Source organism: Saccopteryx bilineata, chromosome 5 (genome assembly GCF_036850765.1).
Source record: "Saccopteryx bilineata isolate mSacBil1 chromosome 5, mSacBil1_pri_phased_curated, whole genome shotgun sequence".
Classification (NCBI taxonomy): Eukaryota; Metazoa; Chordata; class Mammalia; order Chiroptera; family Emballonuridae; genus Saccopteryx; species Saccopteryx bilineata.
In genome coordinates, this window is record NC_089494.1 from 180,089,599 (window position 1) to 180,108,457 (window position 18,859).

At 39.1% G+C, this 18,859-nt stretch overlaps 1 protein-coding gene across 2 annotated transcripts in view; it reads left to right on the top strand.

Annotated features, from left to right (window-relative positions):
* Positions 1-18,859, top strand: part of PPP3CA (protein phosphatase 3 catalytic subunit alpha) — a 343,207-nt gene that overhangs the window by 275,982 nt on the left and 48,366 nt on the right. For both annotated transcript variants that reach the window (XM_066279182.1, XM_066279183.1), the window contains exons 7-8: positions 6,310-6,387; positions 9,162-9,256. In XM_066279182.1, the coding sequence (XP_066135279.1) occupies positions 6,310-6,387; positions 9,162-9,256 (173 nt within the window). The remainder of the gene's footprint in view (positions 1-6,309; positions 6,388-9,161; positions 9,257-18,859) is intronic.

The following is an 18,859-nucleotide window of genomic DNA, read 5'->3' on the forward strand; positions in this document are numbered from 1 at the left end:
CTATTACCAGCATCTGGAACATCCTGCCTCCCCTCTTTCCCACTCCAAATTCAAAACCTTCATTTTTAGTCTGTTGACATCACACTTGATTGTACAACATCCTCCACTTCCACCCTGCCAATTTATACTGTTCCATTCATGGGTATCCTTTTGAGAATGCATTCACTCATTTAATTCTTTAACAAACATTACCTGAGCACATACTATATATAATATATGCCTTCTATGAGATTTTGTAAATACTGAGAGTCCCTGCCTGCAAGGGAATAACAGTCTAGTGCCAGATATCAATAAGCAGAAACTGACAAGTAAAATGTAAGAGAGGTTAGTGCTGTGAAAATGTGAAGTTACCACACACACACACGCAGACACATGCACACATATATACACACACACATACAGCAGGAAAACCTGACCCCAACAAGGATGGGCCAGAGTTTAAAGGAGTACTCCTGGTGGAAGTGTTTTTAAACTTAAATGCTAAAGGGTGAATAGAGCATAACCAATCACAGATAGTGAGAAAGTTAGGATCTTGCAAGCAGAGAAAGTGGTGTTCCTGAAAATTGGAGGGGAGATAACACGAGGATTTCTAGAGGGATGACCACCAGAATGGTCTTCCTTTACCTATAATCCCAAATTGCAGTTAGCAGCTTCAGTACACACTAAGGATGAACATTTGTATAACTGACCTGTTCTATTTCAGTACCCACTCAAAATGTGTACATATGTGTACCAAAATACCAGACTGTTCATAGCAGCAGTATTTATAACAGCCAAAAAAAATGGAAACAACCCAAATGTCCATTTAGCATAATGAATAATAAATTGTAGTCTATTTAAATAACTAAATACAGCAAATGTGAATGAGTTAAAACTGCACATAACAACGTGGATGAACATCATAAGTATAGTGATGAGCAGACGAAGCCAGATACTACAGATTGCATACTGGATGATTCTAGTGAAATAAGAGTTAGAGAAGCTACTCTGTAATGTTAAATGCCAGGAGCGTGGTTACCCTTAGTGAGGAGGTGATAGTGACTCAGAGGAGATATGAAGAATTGCTGGGATTCAGGAAACCTTGTGTCTTGATCTGAGTGCTAGTTGCAGAGATATTCACTTTGTGAAAGATCACCGATTCATAATCTTCTGATTTGTGCGATTTTCTGTATAGATGTTACACTTCAATAAACAGTTTGCCTTAACTAAATATTGCTCGGCACTGTTTAGGCAGCTGGCAGCCAGGCTTAGGTGAGGACTTAAGCTGTGGTGAAGTTCTGGCAGAAAAAGTTGGAGACCTTCTAGATTTGATCCCTAGTGGGTAAAATGAAATTAGTTGGAGAACCCTGGGGCAAAGAAAATAACAGAGCAAGTCCTAGGAAAATACAGGCCAAACAGTATCTGGGCAATGCCAGGACACCCCTGGGCTGAGTACCCATTGCCAAGCCCTAGGAAGTGGAGAGGAGCTGGACAGTTGGGCAGAGAGCACTGTACTACTGGCTGCAACAGGGAAGGCGGATCTTTCCTCCCTGTCTCTTAACCAAGGGTAGCAGGCTGCTGCCTGTACTTTGCTAAAGCCATTGAGGGATAGAAACCCTTTGCTTCTCTCTCATCTGCTTAACTGCCCCTGTTGAGGCTATTCCAGAAATTGACTATGAGCTGACAAATGGCCGCTAAGCATTTAGAGTATGAAGACAAAACTGGTTTCTCTTACAGCAGCGGTCCCCAACCCCTGGGCCGCGGACCAGTACTGGTCCGTGGGCCATTTGGTACTGGTCCGCAGAGAAAGAATAAATAACTTACATTATTTCCGTTTTATTTATATTTAAGTCTGAACGATGTTTTATTTTTTTAAAATGACCAGATTCCCTCTGTTACATCTGTCTAAGACTCACTCTTGACGCTTGTCTCAGTCACATGATACATTTATTCGTCCCACCCTAAAGGCCGGTCCGTGAAAATATTTTCTGACATTAAACCGGTCTGTGGCCCAAGAAAAGGTTGGGGAGCACTGTCTTACAGCATTCACTGTTGCTGGAGACCAGACAGCATGGCAGGTGATACGTTGGTATTCATATATTATGGAAACATGTTGAATGTAGCAATATTGTACACCTCAGGGTAAGGTAGGTTTGAAGGGAATGGTTCAGGGTTCACAAGTGATAATTTGCCCAGTCAAGACACATACAAGAAGCAATCTATGAATATACAACTAAATGGAAAAACTAAGTAAAATGAGTTGATGCTTCTCTCTCTCCCTCCCCCACCTTTCCTTCTCTCTCTCGCTCAAGTTAATTGAAAAATTTTAAAAATAGAAGGAAAACTCATGGACACAGAAAACAGTGTGGTGATTGCTGGGGGAAGAGCGGTAGGTGGGGGGAGGGTATAGGGAGGATTTATGGTGATGGACAGAAACTTGATTGGGGGTGGGGTGAACACAAGGCGGTATACAGAAGATATGTTGCAGAATTGTGTACCTGAAACCGATATAATTGTGTTAACCAGTATCACCCAGTAAATTCAATTAAGAAAAAAATAAGTAAAATAAAGAGCCTGACATCTGGGGGGATTGAAATAAAAATCTAAAATATAATTTCATATTGCAAGAAACGAAAATAAGAGAATGAACAGAATGCATCCATCCAATAATAGCTATTTTCTCTAGTTCCAAGCCATTTTTTCTACCATGTCTCATATTTTTGTCTTTCTACTTTCTTCATCTTTGTTCATGCTCAGTCTGCCTCCAGTCCCTCTCTCTCTCTTTTTGTGGCATTCTAACCACTTCCTGTCTAGTAATCCGCATACATCTATTCCTTTAAGATCTAACACAAATCACAACTAATAAATTCAACATCTACTCTGAGAATCTGGGGTTGCTGAGTCACCATTCTGTGCCGCATTCTTCCTTTCACACCTGGCGGTGGTGAGAAAATGACAAGTTGTGAAATGTCTACTACTTAGAGTCAGGCACGGGACTAGGAAATCTACATTATTGCTAATGCATTTAATCTTTATTTCAAGTCTATGAAATAAATGATACTGTCTTCATTCTTACAGGTAAAAAAATATAGGTATTTTATTTGTATGAGATTAAACCAAGAAATTAAACAATTTTCCAAAAATTACACAGGAAATAAGAACAGGAACCTGGATCTAACTATTCCCACTATTCCATGGAAATTTTTACCTCCCTGGCTACTCAGAGAAGAAGCATTCTCTAGTGCTTATGGCTTAATTATAGATCCAATAGAAAACAACATTTTCAGAAAAGGGAACTTCTTCCCCAAGCAACCATGCTGCTGCTGAATGAGTATGAGGAAGCGGAAAGCGTCAGTGGCCTTCACCAGTCCTTGCAGCTGGTCTGGTGGAAGACATGGATAGGCCACTGGGTTAAACAAAATCATCCCAGCGTCACCTCATACAGACAGAGTGCACCTGACTAATGTACCCATGTTGGGGTGGGAATGGGTCTGAGGTCCAGAGAGCCCTCTGCTCAGAAGGTCATGGGCTCGGACTTTGGCTGATCAGTCTGAAGGAAGAGGGGCTCTTTCCCCTTGGGGGGCACAGAACAGGGAAGCTTCACCTTATTAAATAAAGCAAGGAAGAGGCGGGAGGTGGGGGCAGGAAAGATCCACCATGAAAGAGATATTTTTCAGAGAGATTTCCTCAGACCTGCGTGGTTTCTTTTCTTGCTTCACTGTATCTCAAACTCTAACTCGCACTATGTTATCTTAAATGTATTTCATTCTTAAGCAGGTTGTTTTAATTTTAAAAAATGATTTACTTTTCTACCTATATTATAAATAAAATCAAGACAAAAATCACACTTTACACATGTCATACCACTCATCCCTGTGCATAATACAATCTTCTAATAAATGGAATACATCCATCAGTGTGTCTTTGATAAATTATTGGTGAACAAGTGATTTCCAAGTCACTCTGTGTTGGTATGGTGTTGTGAACTCTGTTTTTCTGCCATTCTCTATATATCTTTTTAAATGCTTTTCAGCTTGAACACTTTTTGGTTTTTATTATTTCCATTAAAAAAACATAAAAATATTGTAAAGGTTTTTTTTCTAATATTATTAAAAATTTTAATAGATTCTAGGCAGGTAATTTACCAATGATGAGACTCTAGTTGATAGTCAAGTATTTTATATAATTTATTCTGAAAAATATTTGTGATTCCTAGAAAGTGTGAGCATTTGCTTGCATTGCTTTTAAATATCTTTAAGATATTTTTTTCTCCAAGAAGGAATGAAAGTGTTCCTCACTTAATTCTATTAACCTAGCACAGGGATAGTCAACCTTTTTATACCTACCGCCCACTTTTGTATCTCTGTTAGAAGTAAAATTTTCTAACGGCCCACCAGCTCCACAGTAATGATGATTTATAAAGTAGGGAAGTAACTTTAGTTTATATAATTTATAAAGCAGAGTTACAGCAAGTTAAAGCATATAATAATAATTACTTACGAAGTACTTTATGTTGGATTTTTGCTAAGTTTGGCAGAATAAATCTTTATGAAACAACTTACTATAGTTAAATCTATCTTTTTATTTATACTTTGGTTGCTCCGTTACCGTAAGCCCACCATGAAAGCTGGAATGCCCACTAGTGGGCGGTAGGGACAACATTGACTACCACTGACCTAGCGGAATGCTGCTAGGTTAATTTTATTTTCATCAGATTTCCACTAGAAATCAGATACATATTTCCATGGGAGAAAACTTAGCTTAAACACATATAGGTATCAAACATAGCATGAAAAAAATATTAAAATTATGTTTTCATAAGACTAGTGTAAGCTCTTCCTAAAGGAAAGAATAAAATAAACAGCAGCCAAGCCATTTTCCCGGGACAAAAAGAGTCACAAACCTAGACAAACAACATCTGTCTTATAGTATAACAACAGGGCAATAAACTGTCTTTTAAAATAAGCATTATGAGGGCACAAGACATATAAGTAAACAGCATAAAGAGATAAGGGAGGAACATTTAGAACATTCTAGAAAACACATCTATGTACACACAAATGTGTGCACATGCAGAAAAGACTTAATTTATTGAATTTATTGGGGTGACGTTGGTTAATAAAACTAGGTTTCAGGTGCACAGTTCTATAATATATCGTCTGTATATTGTGTTGTGTATTGATTTCAGCACCTGAAATCAAGCGTCTTGCCATCTGTTTTTTTAGATCCCACTTTTGCCAAAGAGCAGAAACTTTGTATAATCAGTATTTCTACAATGGTATGCCATCTTAATGGTATTTTCTTTCCTGTTGCTCAGTTAATGCTTACAAAATCTGTAGCATAGAAACTATTTTCAAATTATCTTTTATAATCAATTATTTGAGTGACATAGTCTTAAATATTTTCCCACAGTGCTATTTTTTGTAATTGCCGAATCATCGTAAGGTATGTGTAGTTCAGGTTCATAGATATCTGCAGTTTGTTTTTATGAAAACAAGCATGGGTTTGCTGCCCCTTGATTGAAACTATCTAAAATGTATTCATTTTTATGACATCCATTTATTTCATTAAAACTTCTTAGAGCAGAGACAAAGTGATTGCAAGGGGTTTCTCCAAGTTTAGTGTGTAATTTGAATTTCATTCTGAAGTTATCATTTTTAGCTTTGAGACTTGTAACAGGCAACATTACCTTGATGGAATTTTGATATTTTATTAAGTCAAGATGAAGAATATAATATAACAAGACTTAAGGTAAAATTCCGTTGATCATTTGTAAGATACACATTTTAAAACCTTGTCACTTCCATAGTTCTGTTTAGCTTTTGAAGGATGTGGTCAGTTAATATAACCACACATGAGCTGAGAACTTGATTTCCCAGGAGACTTTCTCTCTCCCACCCCGTGGCTCAGTCCTCTCTGCAGAGCATTCGAACACGCACACACTCCAAATACAAACAGTGCTGTATTTGAGAAAATTGAGGTTTATATTTTAAATTTCATCCTCATGTTATATTTATGGTTCTGTTCTCTTTGTGTTTAAAGGTCGACTTGATAATATTGATTTTCTCTAGTGTTGTTGTATAGCAATAGCCTGCATTCTTTTTCCAATTCATACGCCCCCAGGTCCTTCTGATTATGTAAAAAGTACAGCTGTAGGTGCTTTTTCTGCCACAGGGGAACACCTGTCCTTAGGGAGCCGAGAGGCCTGTTTCATGAATGATATATGTGTGATTATGTTGGATCAAATCACATAGGTCTGGATGTTACAGGTAAATTTGCTCCCTTTGATGATTTTCTAACAGATACTTCTTTTCTTTTTGTCTCTGGCAGTTACCCGGCTGTTTGTGAATTCTTACAGCACAATAACTTGTTATCTATACTCCGAGCCCATGAAGCCCAGGATGCAGGGTGAGCAGTTCTGTGGGTTTATGGAAAGCAGGCACTGTCCCTTTGTCACAGCTCCCTCACTGCTCAGTCCTTGGGGGCTCCCTCCGCGGGCTCTTCCCTGAAGGAGTTCAGTCTTAAAATCGTTGTCCAATGACAGACACAGCAGGGTCCTGGGGAGTGAGTGCCTGCAGGTGTGTGCTCAAGTCCCCTTTGAAGTGCTCCCATTTTTAGCCTGAACAGGTAAAACTTTCAGTAGGCTTTCTTAAACACTGGAAGGGCACTTGCTCTTATTTCAATTCCTGCTCTTACCACTGTCCCAGAAGTGTCTAAATTACCAGTCTTGGTTGGCAATGTAAATGAGAGTCACACATAAATATTTAACAGATATTGCATGTTGTACTCTTGTTTAAAGAACATCATTCCTAATCCCTGTAGAGTTGTAACAGACCAAAACAGAGACATTTAAATGGTGGAGAAAATCTTATATTCTAACTAAAAATGCATAATATGGTTTCGTAATATCTGGTAAATTTTAAAATGTAGACCAATTTTAAGAGTTTAGAAAACTAAGAAATATCGGATATGTACTATGATGGTGCCTTAAATCTGCATTAGGAAGAAATAAGTATAATCAATTTTAGGATTGGAAGTTCAGTGCCTTTCCAAGTAGGCACCACTGAATAGCAGCGTTTGCCTTCCAACGCTTAAACCCCTCCCTTCGTGTTCTTAGTTTTCTGAAATGGAGAAACAACTATTTTTATAACCTGTGTGCTGAAACTGGGAATGCAGACGCCTGCATTCCGTAAGTAAGCCTGTGCCTGTGATGATCCCGAATCAAGGCAGATCCTAAGTTCCTTTCACAGTCAGCTTTTTTCAAGCAATTAATTAACAGGTATAAACTGATCCAATACTATGTGCTTGTTGCTGTGGTGGCCGATGTTCAAAGTAACCCGCGGGCAGACCCAACCATTCAGACCCTCAGCTAATCTTTCTCCCTTCTCAGGGCAGTGGCGTCACCATGCTTGTCTGTCCCAATGGTGCATATGAGGCATATTTATCTTAATCCCACTACGAACCTGAAATCATGTGCTTATTTTAAAATATGTGAAGTGCATCAATTAAAGTGAACAACTGTTTAAAATCAGCAGTTGATTGATTCATTGGGGAGAACTGAGATTGTGTCATTCCGTTTCTTTGTTATTACTTGTTAAGCAGGCACAGCCAGACATGGTTTCTAAAGTAAGGTACTAGGATTAAGAAAGTTACTATCTTTAACAATTTGATATTTTCCCCAACAAAGCTCAGTCCTGTATGCAGAATAATACTTCTAGAATGTAAACCAAAAGTAATTTGAGACTGAAATAAAGAATAATAAGCATTTATTGGAGCAAAAGGAGCTGCAGCCGGAAGACACAGATTCAGGTAGCCACCTACATTGTGTTCCAGAGACAAAGCGGAGGCCTCCTTTTATAGCAAAAGTTCCTGTTCCAGTTCCCAGTGAGGTCCATTTATGTAAATGAGGTAGACTGTGCAGTTCTGATCCAGGAGGCAGGTCCCAGCCCTTAGTAAAGATGAAACCAGGTGTTCCTGCAGTTGTTGACACAGACGGCTGAACAAGCAGGTCATAGTGCAGGAAGCCAAGAGTTGGGTCTGAGGTTCTTCCCGGGATGAGTGAGAAGTCCTTGTCAACAGATGACCACCAAGCTCTTATTTATATAATTTGGACCCTCAATGAACCATGGAGAATCCATCTCAGCAGATAAATTTCTTCTCAGTATTCACATCAAATGAATTCTTCTTAGAGTCCACAAGAACATTTCAAAAGATTTTTAAGGGGATATTTTTTTTTCTGGGAAAAATAGTACCAACTATTGGTAAAATTAAAAAATTTAAGGTGAGTCCTTATCTATTTAAAGGTACTATTTGAGGCACCCCTAGAACCCAGCTAAATTAGGCATGCTAGAAATAAGTGACACCGAATACCCAAGGAATGGTAACAATTTTATATGCTATATAGGAATGTTTCTAAACTGACATCTGTTAGAGAAGTCATGAAATATATTTTCACCTTGCTGGAAAAGAGCCAATATCCTGTACCTTTTGATTATTTGAGGGTTCCATTTTTGTCTTAATAGAAGAAACTGAATTGTTAGTTTATTTCCAAAGATCTTGCAGATATTCTGTTTTATTACTGATTGATTAAATATCGCCCTGCTGAAACAATAATCTTTGCCCTGCAGGCACCACAAGAGATTGATAACAAATAAAGTAGAAACAATTTGAATTCATAAAACCCATAGATTTAACCAAACTTTTCTTTGAAAAACAAACCACTTCGCCTAGGCAAAAGGGGAAATATAACTGAAACAGAATAGTATACATAAATCAGCCTAGTTATTAGTGGGAAAGATTACACATTGCTTTGCTTATTTAGTCTTTTTATGTCAAAAGGACTGACAAACTTGTGAAAAACATGGTAGGCGGAGGGCAAAAAGCAGCCTCTGTCTTCTTGGCTGAACACATGGAGATGAATTTTCCCTGAATTTCACCCTTCACTAGGTCTGCTAGAATTAGGAAAAACCTATTTGGACCTTTTATATATAATTGTGTTTTTATTGTCATCTCTGAAATGAATTGATATCATTGTATAATAGACTTTGGAGAGTAAACTATGTTTACTGTTAGGTAATTCTTCTTGAATGATAAAACTGAATTTGAATTTTATATATCTAAGTAAATTGAGATTATTACTTTCCCCAAATACGCTTGCTTTAACTTGAACTTACTCTTTTTAGGTATCGCATGTACAGGAAAAGCCAGACGACAGGCTTCCCGTCTCTCATTACGATTTTCTCAGCACCAAATTACTTAGATGTATACAATAACAAAGGTAAGTGGTTTTAAGTCCCTCTGGTGGTTGTCTGTAATATATGTGGAATAACTCTGAAGAGCTTTTATTTTGGTTTGGTTTCATTTAAGCATTTTAACCACTTTTCCTCTTTATTTTTTCATTTATTGTTTGATGCAAATTTTGTGTGTCCAGAAGTAAAATTTCAATTGGTTAGAAGTGGAGCCCAAGTGCTTTCATTTTTTAACTGTTCTCCAGGCACTTCTGATGGATAGCAAGGTTGTCAGCTACCGCTCGAGTAGAGTAGAGGTTTTACAAGAAATTATAACTAGCAGTAATCTAAAATTATGCCCCTTAAGAAGGCTGTGGATTTAAATAACAATAGTATGATTGTGCACGTCAAGAAATAAGAAAAATAAGCCTAAATAATCTATAGCTTGAAATTCAGATTCAAATTGCACGTATTAAGAACGTACCATGAGTCAGATCCTGTATTAGGAAAGTAAATATTCATTTTTTAAAAAAATTATATTAAACTTCACAGTAAATATCACTAGTCCCCTCTCCCGAAACCCTTTTATTAAGCAGGGTGAGTCTGGTTAATTGCCTTGCCCCAGGTCACTGGGTTAGGTGTTGACGGCTGGGCTCTGACCCAGGTCTTCTGGTTTGGCATTCTGCACTTCCTCTCTGAAACTCCACACCTGTGTGCCTGAAGGAGACCAGGCAACAGCGGGGCATTATTTACTGACTACAGGGGGAAAGAAGGAGCAAAGGACACAGTATCTTCTTTCATCAAGGTAATTTCTTTATTCAGAAATGATGAAAAGTGTTATTTATAGGCATGGCAGAATAAACAATAAAATGTGAAAAGCCATTAACTCTAGTTGGCATTGGTCTGGAAAGTACACAGACAGCCTGTCCGAGTGCCGCTTTCTAAGATTAAGAGAAATGGGCACAGAAAAAGAAAAAGCAATCAAATAATATTTGCAAGGTGAGGCATGGCCCAGGAGAGGCAGGAAAAGCCCTCATTTCTGAACCATTCCGAACTCCTGGAGGTAGGAGCCATCCCAGGCCCAGGTGAGCTGTGGTAGGTGCTAGCTATCCCAGGCAGCAGTCCGGGCACTGCAGGTGGGCCTTGGCCACCTTCATAACCAAGCACCTGTTCTGTGTCCTCAGCCCTGTGAGTAGGTATTTACTTTTGTCTTTATTTTTGTGTTTGATTACACATTCCTTGTGGGAAGTAGGCTCCCTTTTTGCCTGTGTCCTCATTTCCTGTTTAGCACCGCCTACCTCTTCCTGCATTGGGCTTGTATGTACCCTGACCCCCTCCTTCTGCGTCTGTCAGGGGTCCTGCCCCAAAAGGCAAACCTCAGGTAATTACAATGTTTTTACTATAAAGCCTCCTGATATCTTCCTGATGCTTGCCCCTCTCCAGACACCTCTTTGTCCTACAAAGAGATCAGAACTCTCACCTCCTCCCCTGTGGCCCAGAGAGTGTTACATGCTGGGTGGAGTTTGTTGCAGTCCTGGGTTCTCTTATGCCGCCATTTTGACTGAAGCAGCCCCTCCTCTGTGGCCACAGAGCATGGTTATCAGGAGGCACAGTGCAGTTCCATGACAGCCATGGATGCCACGGGCTGAGGACAGTGGTTCCCCTTTTCTAGCTGCCCAGTTCCCAAAAACAAGATGCTGCCTTTAGTGTTCTTTGGTAAGAAGCATACAAAGTAAAGGAAAATATGTTCTTGGCATGCCAAGGGCTTATAAACCAGCTGACAAAGTAAGACATTTGAATGATTGAATTAAAAATATAAGACGCCATTAGATTAGGTATAAAGTAAGAGAGTCAAACACTAAGCACATTTGACAAGGGGTAATTCTCTAGAATGGTCAGAAAAGACCTAGTTTAAGGTAAAAGTATGATCTGTGTTATGGAACAGAAAGGGTTTGCCCACCCTATGCTAACAGAGCCAAACACTAGACCCTGAGAATTTCAGTGGAGAAAGATGGGCTATTTCATTATGAATGGGGCCACCGAGGAGAAGGGCAAGCCAAGGCTCTAAGAGCCCGACTCTCCTCCCACCCCCATGGCATGTAGGTTACAGATTACAGGGACAAAACCACAGCACACATGGGTCGGGGGTTCAAGGTTGTGCTCGGAGCTGATGGTCTGAGGAAAGGTAATACAGAGGGCCCTCGGGTCATGACGCAGTTCCGTTCTTACAACAACAATGTAACGCGAATTTTGGTGTAAGTCAAACACACCATAGTCTAAGTCACTTACCTATTCTAACATATTTGTAAAATCATAATCTAGAATGTAAAAATACAACTAAGCCACAGAAAAAGAATTCTGTGTATTCTGCTGCTGTGCACAACCAAACTCGTTCTCCCACGTAACACGTAAGTACGACGCTAATGGAGTAAGCCAAACACTCACATCTCACTTTTTTTAAGTTTTTATGGGAGTGAGCATTGTAAACTCAAAAGGTCATATGTCAGGACTGTTATAACCCAAGGACCCCTGTAAATCATTTCTTCAGGTCTTGAGGACAGCTTTGAGGTCTTTTCTGGTGCCCCTTTCTTCAGTCTCATGGGAAAGCAGCCAGGGAGCCAGGGGTTTGTTCCACCTTAGGGCTCAGAAACTGAAATGTAAGGTAGGTCAAGATTTTATTTTTAGCCTGCCTCAGGTCCTGGCTGCTGTCTGTCTCCTGCTGCCGCGGTTGCTGAGTATCCTGGGGAGAGGCCAGGTTGTGAGGGTGTGTGTGTGCAGAGAGAGAGAGAGAGATGTGATTTTTAGAGCTAAGATTTAAAACAATTTAATAAAAAAACAAATCAAACAAATATATTTATTTATAAACTAAATGTAATCAAAGTCATAAAGCCCCTTGGTTTCAATTCTTCTCTTCTCCCTCAAGACATTAAAAAAATTATTATTTCTTTAGAAAAAGGAAAAATATAAAATCAAGGACAGTGTTTTTGAAATCTTTTTTTGTAAGCAGTGACCACTTTTTTTCCCAGACAGAATCTCAATATTGAAGTTTTTTGTTCAAAAACAGTAAGAGCTAATTCCCTCTGGTGGGATGAGAGCTCCTCGTCTTATTCCAGAGTCCCCCTGGTACTTTCAGTGAGAGCAAGAACTCAGGTCACCTCGCATGCCCCACCATGATCATATTGTTTACCAAAAGTATATAAAATATGAACACTAAGGCTTTTATTGTTTTTTATGTTATTAAAATTTTTTTCTATTCACCCTAGTGAAGAGAGTGCCCAGATAATTTTTGACAGAGTCCAATTACTAAGTAGCATATACTATACTTACAAGTTTTTTAGCAACTCAAAAGTCAAATGGTTAAAAAAGGAAGAAAATTGGGATTTTACTCCGTAGAACAGACTTAGAGCTTTCCCTTTCATCCGCATGCTAAGTAGTGCAGTTTTGCTTGAGACCAATAGCTCTTTCCCACTTCAGATGCGCATTGCCTCTGAGGTTCTATTTAACAAGGAGGGAACTGAGAAAACAATAGCCATCAGCGCCTTGCGAGCCTTGAGTAGTTCTTTCACTGTTCTCCTGCCTTTGGGGTGGATCACTATCTCTCAGGAAGTGGACAGAAGAATTTCACTTTGGGAACCTTTTCATAAAAGAAAAAATTCTCTGGAGGGGAAAAGAATAAATTGATAGGAAGAAGAAAGACATATTCTTCAGTTTGAGCATAATTTCAAAAGGCTTTTGTGTAAAGTTTCTGAAGCACTTTAAAGCTGTTATGTTAACACTGTGTGCAGTATGTGGGGGTGGAAGCCAGGTATTCACTGCAGAAGTCAGGGTTACTGTATTTGAATAAAATAAATGTTAACGAGAATTTTTAAATACAGTGCGACAAAACCGGGTGGCAACTACCCTCAAAACACAATCAATGGAAAGATAGCAGTGAAGAGTCTCTGGAATTAAAACCTTATAGTTACAATATGATTGAATATTTAAAGCTTCTGCAAATTAAGTAATAGTCCTGTGGCAAAATGAAAGAGTGAAAATAATAGGTGTATTCTGCCACCTTAAAACCGATAATGGCTCTGTGATTAGCTTCATATTTACATGTCCAATAGTTCTGATTTGTTATTTATACTTGCCTGCAATTCAAGACAGCTTTCAGAAAGGGATGACTGTAAGTGTCCCCTCCTGTGGTGTGGCCCACCTTATTAATTCACTCAGTTCTATCATTCCCGGTCTGTTCTAGCAAGCTGTCTTCTCACCCATTGCCTTGTTCCTGATGCCTCATACTGACCATTCTTGCTTATTCCTGCAAGGTGTCAGGACAGAGGGTGTAGACTTGAATTACAGTTCTGCCATTAAATAGCTAACTCATCTAATTTTATTGGCAGGTAGTGACATCTCTATAAAATGAGAAAAAAATAAATGTGTAAATAATAGATGAACTTGCTTTGAATAATACTACATGATATTAAGATATCATCATTGAATATTTTATATCACTATTGTTAATCAGTTTAGATCAATCAGCCAGTCCCCCACTGTGGGGATCTGGTGCTGGAAGGGTTCTTTTTCTGTTTGGTGTCGTCGGACCAAAAATGAAACTGAAGTTGAGTGTTCAAGAGCACAAGCTGAAGTCAGTGGCCAGAGGATGGAGAAGCAGGAGTCGAGCTCACAGATCAACTTCTCCTACTAGAGAAGTCTGGGGGGATTATTATGTGGAAAATATACTAAGGGGGAGGCATACACATTAGTCCGTGGGATATAGGCTGGTCTCTTCCCTGAATTTGGGCGCCACCCCTTTTCTTCCCTTACATAGTCCAATTTGGATCTGTCAAGACAGCCCAGGAGTAATTAGTATATAATAAAATCCAGGGTATAGTGAGGTTCAGGTCTCCTAGAGGTCAGATTCAGCACCATCTTGTTTTAGGCTGGCTCTGGTTGTTTTGTAGTTCTATCCTTTTTTCATATAACTGAAATGGATTAGCACACAAGCCTAGAGTCATGGCTACGCTCTTTATTATGCCACCTGTCAGTGTGGGGCTTCACAGAAGCTCCTAGCAGAATATCTTCCTCCTGAGCTTCTCAGTTACAATTTCACTTGATGGGTTGAGCTACCCATATGACCATCTATCTGCTTCTTTCTGGGTGAACCCTCTACTTCAGCCAAATTGTTCTTCTCACTGCCCTGACAATGTTTGGCTTTCCCCTTCCACAGCTTTGCCCACACACTTTTTCCCATCAGGAACACTGTCTCACTCGTCTCCCCACATCTAAATGGACTAGACCCTTTTCTGTTTGAGTTGCCACGGACTGTTGATGGTCCTTCCCTGAATGCCTGCAGTACCAATCATTTGCCCTGTACTTAGCATTTCACTATTTTTCCCCCTAGAGTTAGCATTTCTATAACTTCCTAATGAAATTAGAATTCATTTGAAACAGGGCTCTTTTGATACATATGGTAAAGTCAAGTAGCATGCCTTATACATGCTAGACAGCCAACACAGACATTGAATGAAGCGTTTTCTTTCGGGGAATTAATAGCAAGACACTGTGCAGAAGTGCCCTATCAGTAATGACTCCCCGAGCTTTATCTCACTTTAAATTACTGCATAACCAGTGCAGGCAGACATGCTTTCCAATGAGTTAACCATTCGCAGAGCAATATGCATATGAATTGTTTTTCTCGGAACCTGTAGCCTTGAGGAAAAAGCTGTTTCATTACCCAAATATGCCAAACAGAAAGAAAATGATGTAATGAAACTTTTCATTTCACCCTCCTCCTCCTTCTCCTTCCCAACACCTCTGTCTTAATAATTTGCCACCTGTAAAAGTGACTTTTAACTTCATCCACTCTCTGATGCAACACACTTTTATTTAGAACTCCAAGCACCATAGTAGGTGCTGAGGATATGAAATAAACAAGACAGATAGGGCCTTTGCCCTAGTGGGGTTTCTAACCTGATAGTGTGATAGACATTAAGTCATTCCACAGATAAGTATTTAAGTATATTTGGAAAATACTACAAAGAAAAGAGTGGTCTGAAATGAAGATAGAAATTAGTCGTTATGGACAAAAAAAATAGCTTAGCGGAAGAAGCAACATTTAAACAATGGTAGAGTAAAATCTTTCAGTATGGAGAATGACAATGGCAGATGTGCACTCTGCTTTAAGTCTGGCTGACAACTATAATGACTCTGGGAAAATGTGCTTTATACCTTGATGTAAACAATTAAATCCTTTTTATCCCTCCACTCTAGTGCTTCAAGAAAATCTAAAGTAAATTACAACGGGCCTCTATGTGGCTCCAGTTCACTGTAGTTTAGAGGAGTTGTCGGATGGGAGGGTAACTGGATGGGTGAATAGATATGTGATAAAGACCTACAGAAGTATACATACCAGGGATCTATAATTCAGTTCCAGGAAAAGCTACTGACAGTACAATTAAGTAATTAAGTAAATTTACTTTTAAATCAAATGTTATTTTGGATTTGAGAGGAAAATTTAAGTGGCAAGCAAACTAATGATTAAGACCAAAAACTATAATGACAACCAAAGAAAAATGTTAAGATAGGTGAAGGAAGAAAGACGAGGTAGGGAAAATTGTATTTTGATGTTTTAGACTTTCAAACTAGATAACATGATAGAATTACTTATGAAAAGCATTTGGTTGTACCAAAACTTGACATTTACAACATCCTCATATTTTCCAGTCAAAAAGTAGTCAAGAGCTTCAGGAAGATACCATTTATAAACAGAAAGATGATTTACGGCTTGATAGGAAGATATCACTGAAAGGGAGGATTGAATTGCTAATGTAGTGAACTAAGGTAAAAATCTTATTGGTAGCCTTGATGTGAACATATAGAAGCAAGTGCAGCATCTCTGAAGCCAGTTTGCCCTAGATCCCTGACTTCCAGCAGGAGCATCAGCATAGCATGGCATTACCCAGCCTCAGAATCTCATTCCGAACGGCACCAGAGTTCTTTCACACTAGGATCTTGTTTCGTAATCAGGAATAACTGTTATAAACTTAGAGGTATCTGATACCTGCTTGGTTCTGGAGCCGAATGCAGAACCAACTAGATCAGATCTCTGTCCTGGGTGGGAGAGGAAGATGGGGGTATAGGGCGGGGGTTCTCTGGAAGAGAATAGAAACAGTGCCCAGGCAATCCTGAGTAGTGTTCTCTGCCTTTTCTCCACCACATATGGAGAAGTTTACTACTGTACAAAGGTGCGCAGGTTTGACAGCAAGGGCCCTTTTCTCTAGGGCTCTTAGGCTTGCTTGCCTTAAGCATGGATAGAACCTTTGGCATTGACATAAACATTTTTTAAAGCATTTTTTGGAATCTTTACAGCCACAGGCATAAATATAATACTAGCTGCTTTACAAATCGGATAAAATTAATCCAGATACTTTGTCCAGTAGCAATGGTTTTCCCACTCTTACTTTTTCCTGCCATTATCTCAAATCTAAAGATCCTCCTAACTGGCCTTGAGAAACTGTTTGCCCAAATCACTTAAGAAGGAGCAAAGCAGAGCCTGACCAGGCAGTGATGCAGTGGATAGAGCATCAGACTGTGATGGGGAGGACCCAGGTTTGAAACTCCCGAGTTCTCCTGCTTGAGCGCGGGCTCATCCGGCTTGAGCACAGGCTCACCAGCTTGAGCACAGGGTCACTGGCTTGAGTGTGGGATCATAGACATGATCCCAGGGTCACTGGTTTGAGCCCAAAGGTCGCTGGCTTGAAGCCCAAGGTTGCTGCTGGCTTGAGCACGCAGTCACTCGCTCTGCTGTAATTCCACGGTCAAGGCACATATGAGAAAGCAATCAATGAACAACTAAGGTGCCACAATGAAGAAATGATGCTTCTCATCTCTCTTCTTTCCTGTCTGTCTGTCCCTATCTGTGCCTCTCTCTCTCTGACTCCCTCAAAAAAAAAAAAAAAAAAAAAGGAGCAAAGCAGTAACCATGAACAAAACTCTTAGTATTTACTCTTCATTATCAATATGAGGTGGGAGAAAAGAAGTGTATGTAGACATTTAAGGTTAGAGAGAACTTGAAAATAGGAAGTTTGACTAGGTTTTCAGAGAAATCCTCTCTGAGATGAATGGGGGAAATTAACTGCAGGGAGAGGTCAGCTGTGTCTTCTAGTGCCCTTTATATTTAGGATTCTTCAATATGTGGCGTGAATCTGTGATTATAATGTCCTGTACCACTGCCATTATTTCTGTTACCTTGAGTGATATAGCTTGGTGTATTTTCTTTCAAGTCTTAGGATGATAATAATATGTTCAGTAAATGTAAATATGTGTAGTGAGTGAGAGCAATTTTTACATATTAAATCTTGATCGATTTTCTGTTTTACTGTCTGTTCCATTAATTAAATGTTTGAATGTAAGCAAGTTGAGGAGGGGACTAAACCTACTCTCTTTAGAAAGTGGCCTCCAGCAATGACACTTTCACAGTGGAACTAATAAATAAAAGCCAAAAGTATAAGTGCTTTAGGGGATACTTTTTAAAGGGAGAAATCATTTTTTTTAGAAAAGTATGAATAATACTATATTCTTTTTAATAATGTATATATTTGTATGTGTAATACTCATGAAATTTTAAAGCGAGGACAAATGACTCTTCATTTCAAAAGCTTTTCTTTTCTTACTGAAAAATAGTCACCTAAACATAATGAAGCCATGAGCTGAATGGGGAATCAGTGCTGACATTGCCTTGGAAGCTTCGTTATGACAACATGGCTGCAGGGGCACAGACAGGTTAACCTGTGCACTCCAGAGTCAGTCTGCTGTTCAGTCACGGTGCTGTTCCCCACCTAGCTTGTATGAACTTTGGGGAAAGTTTGTAACCCCTTTGTGCCCCAGGTTTTCATCAATAAAATCAAGATTATAATGTAATTCACAGAGTTGTTGCAAGATTAAATGCATTTATCCATGGAAACGCAGAGCAGTGTCTGTCAATCCTGAGTGCTCAATAGTTTGTTGCTATTATTGTTACTATTATTACATGCTACTTATAGGAATAAAATAAGTAGCATTTGTATAGCATGCTATCCCAACCAAAGGGAAATGCCAGGTGGGCAAAAGGAGGTTTACAGTTGTGAGAATGCAAAACACAGAGTTTATTCTTGTATTATTATTAATTATAGTATTATTTGCCAGACAAACACCTGTAAACCTGCTTTGCCCCGCCCTGTACTTACATTGGTTAATAATGTAGATATCAAATACAGGGGCTTAATATTAACGCAGTACCAGGGATATATTGGAGATAGCAACCTAGAACTGTTGCAACCTACAGCTCAAGGGTTGATATCAAGTACAAGCTGGAAAGTGAAAAGGGTGTTCTGTGAATATGGACAGATAGCACCAGTTTTCAAAGGACCTCCAATCACAGTATAAATACCCTTGTTATGCATTTGGAGCTGGTAATTATCAACTGCATTCAATGACACAAGGCATGGGCACAGTGTTTAGTATGTCCACGTCATCTCCTTCAGGAGCTTAAATTTCAGCTAAATCTATCTCTCTTATTTATTCTAAGGCTACTTAATACTTATTTTAGCATTATAATAATATGGATTAGAACTTAAAGGAAGGTTCCAGCTAAAACTGGTAAGGCATTTACAACTAATTCTTGTTGACTTGGC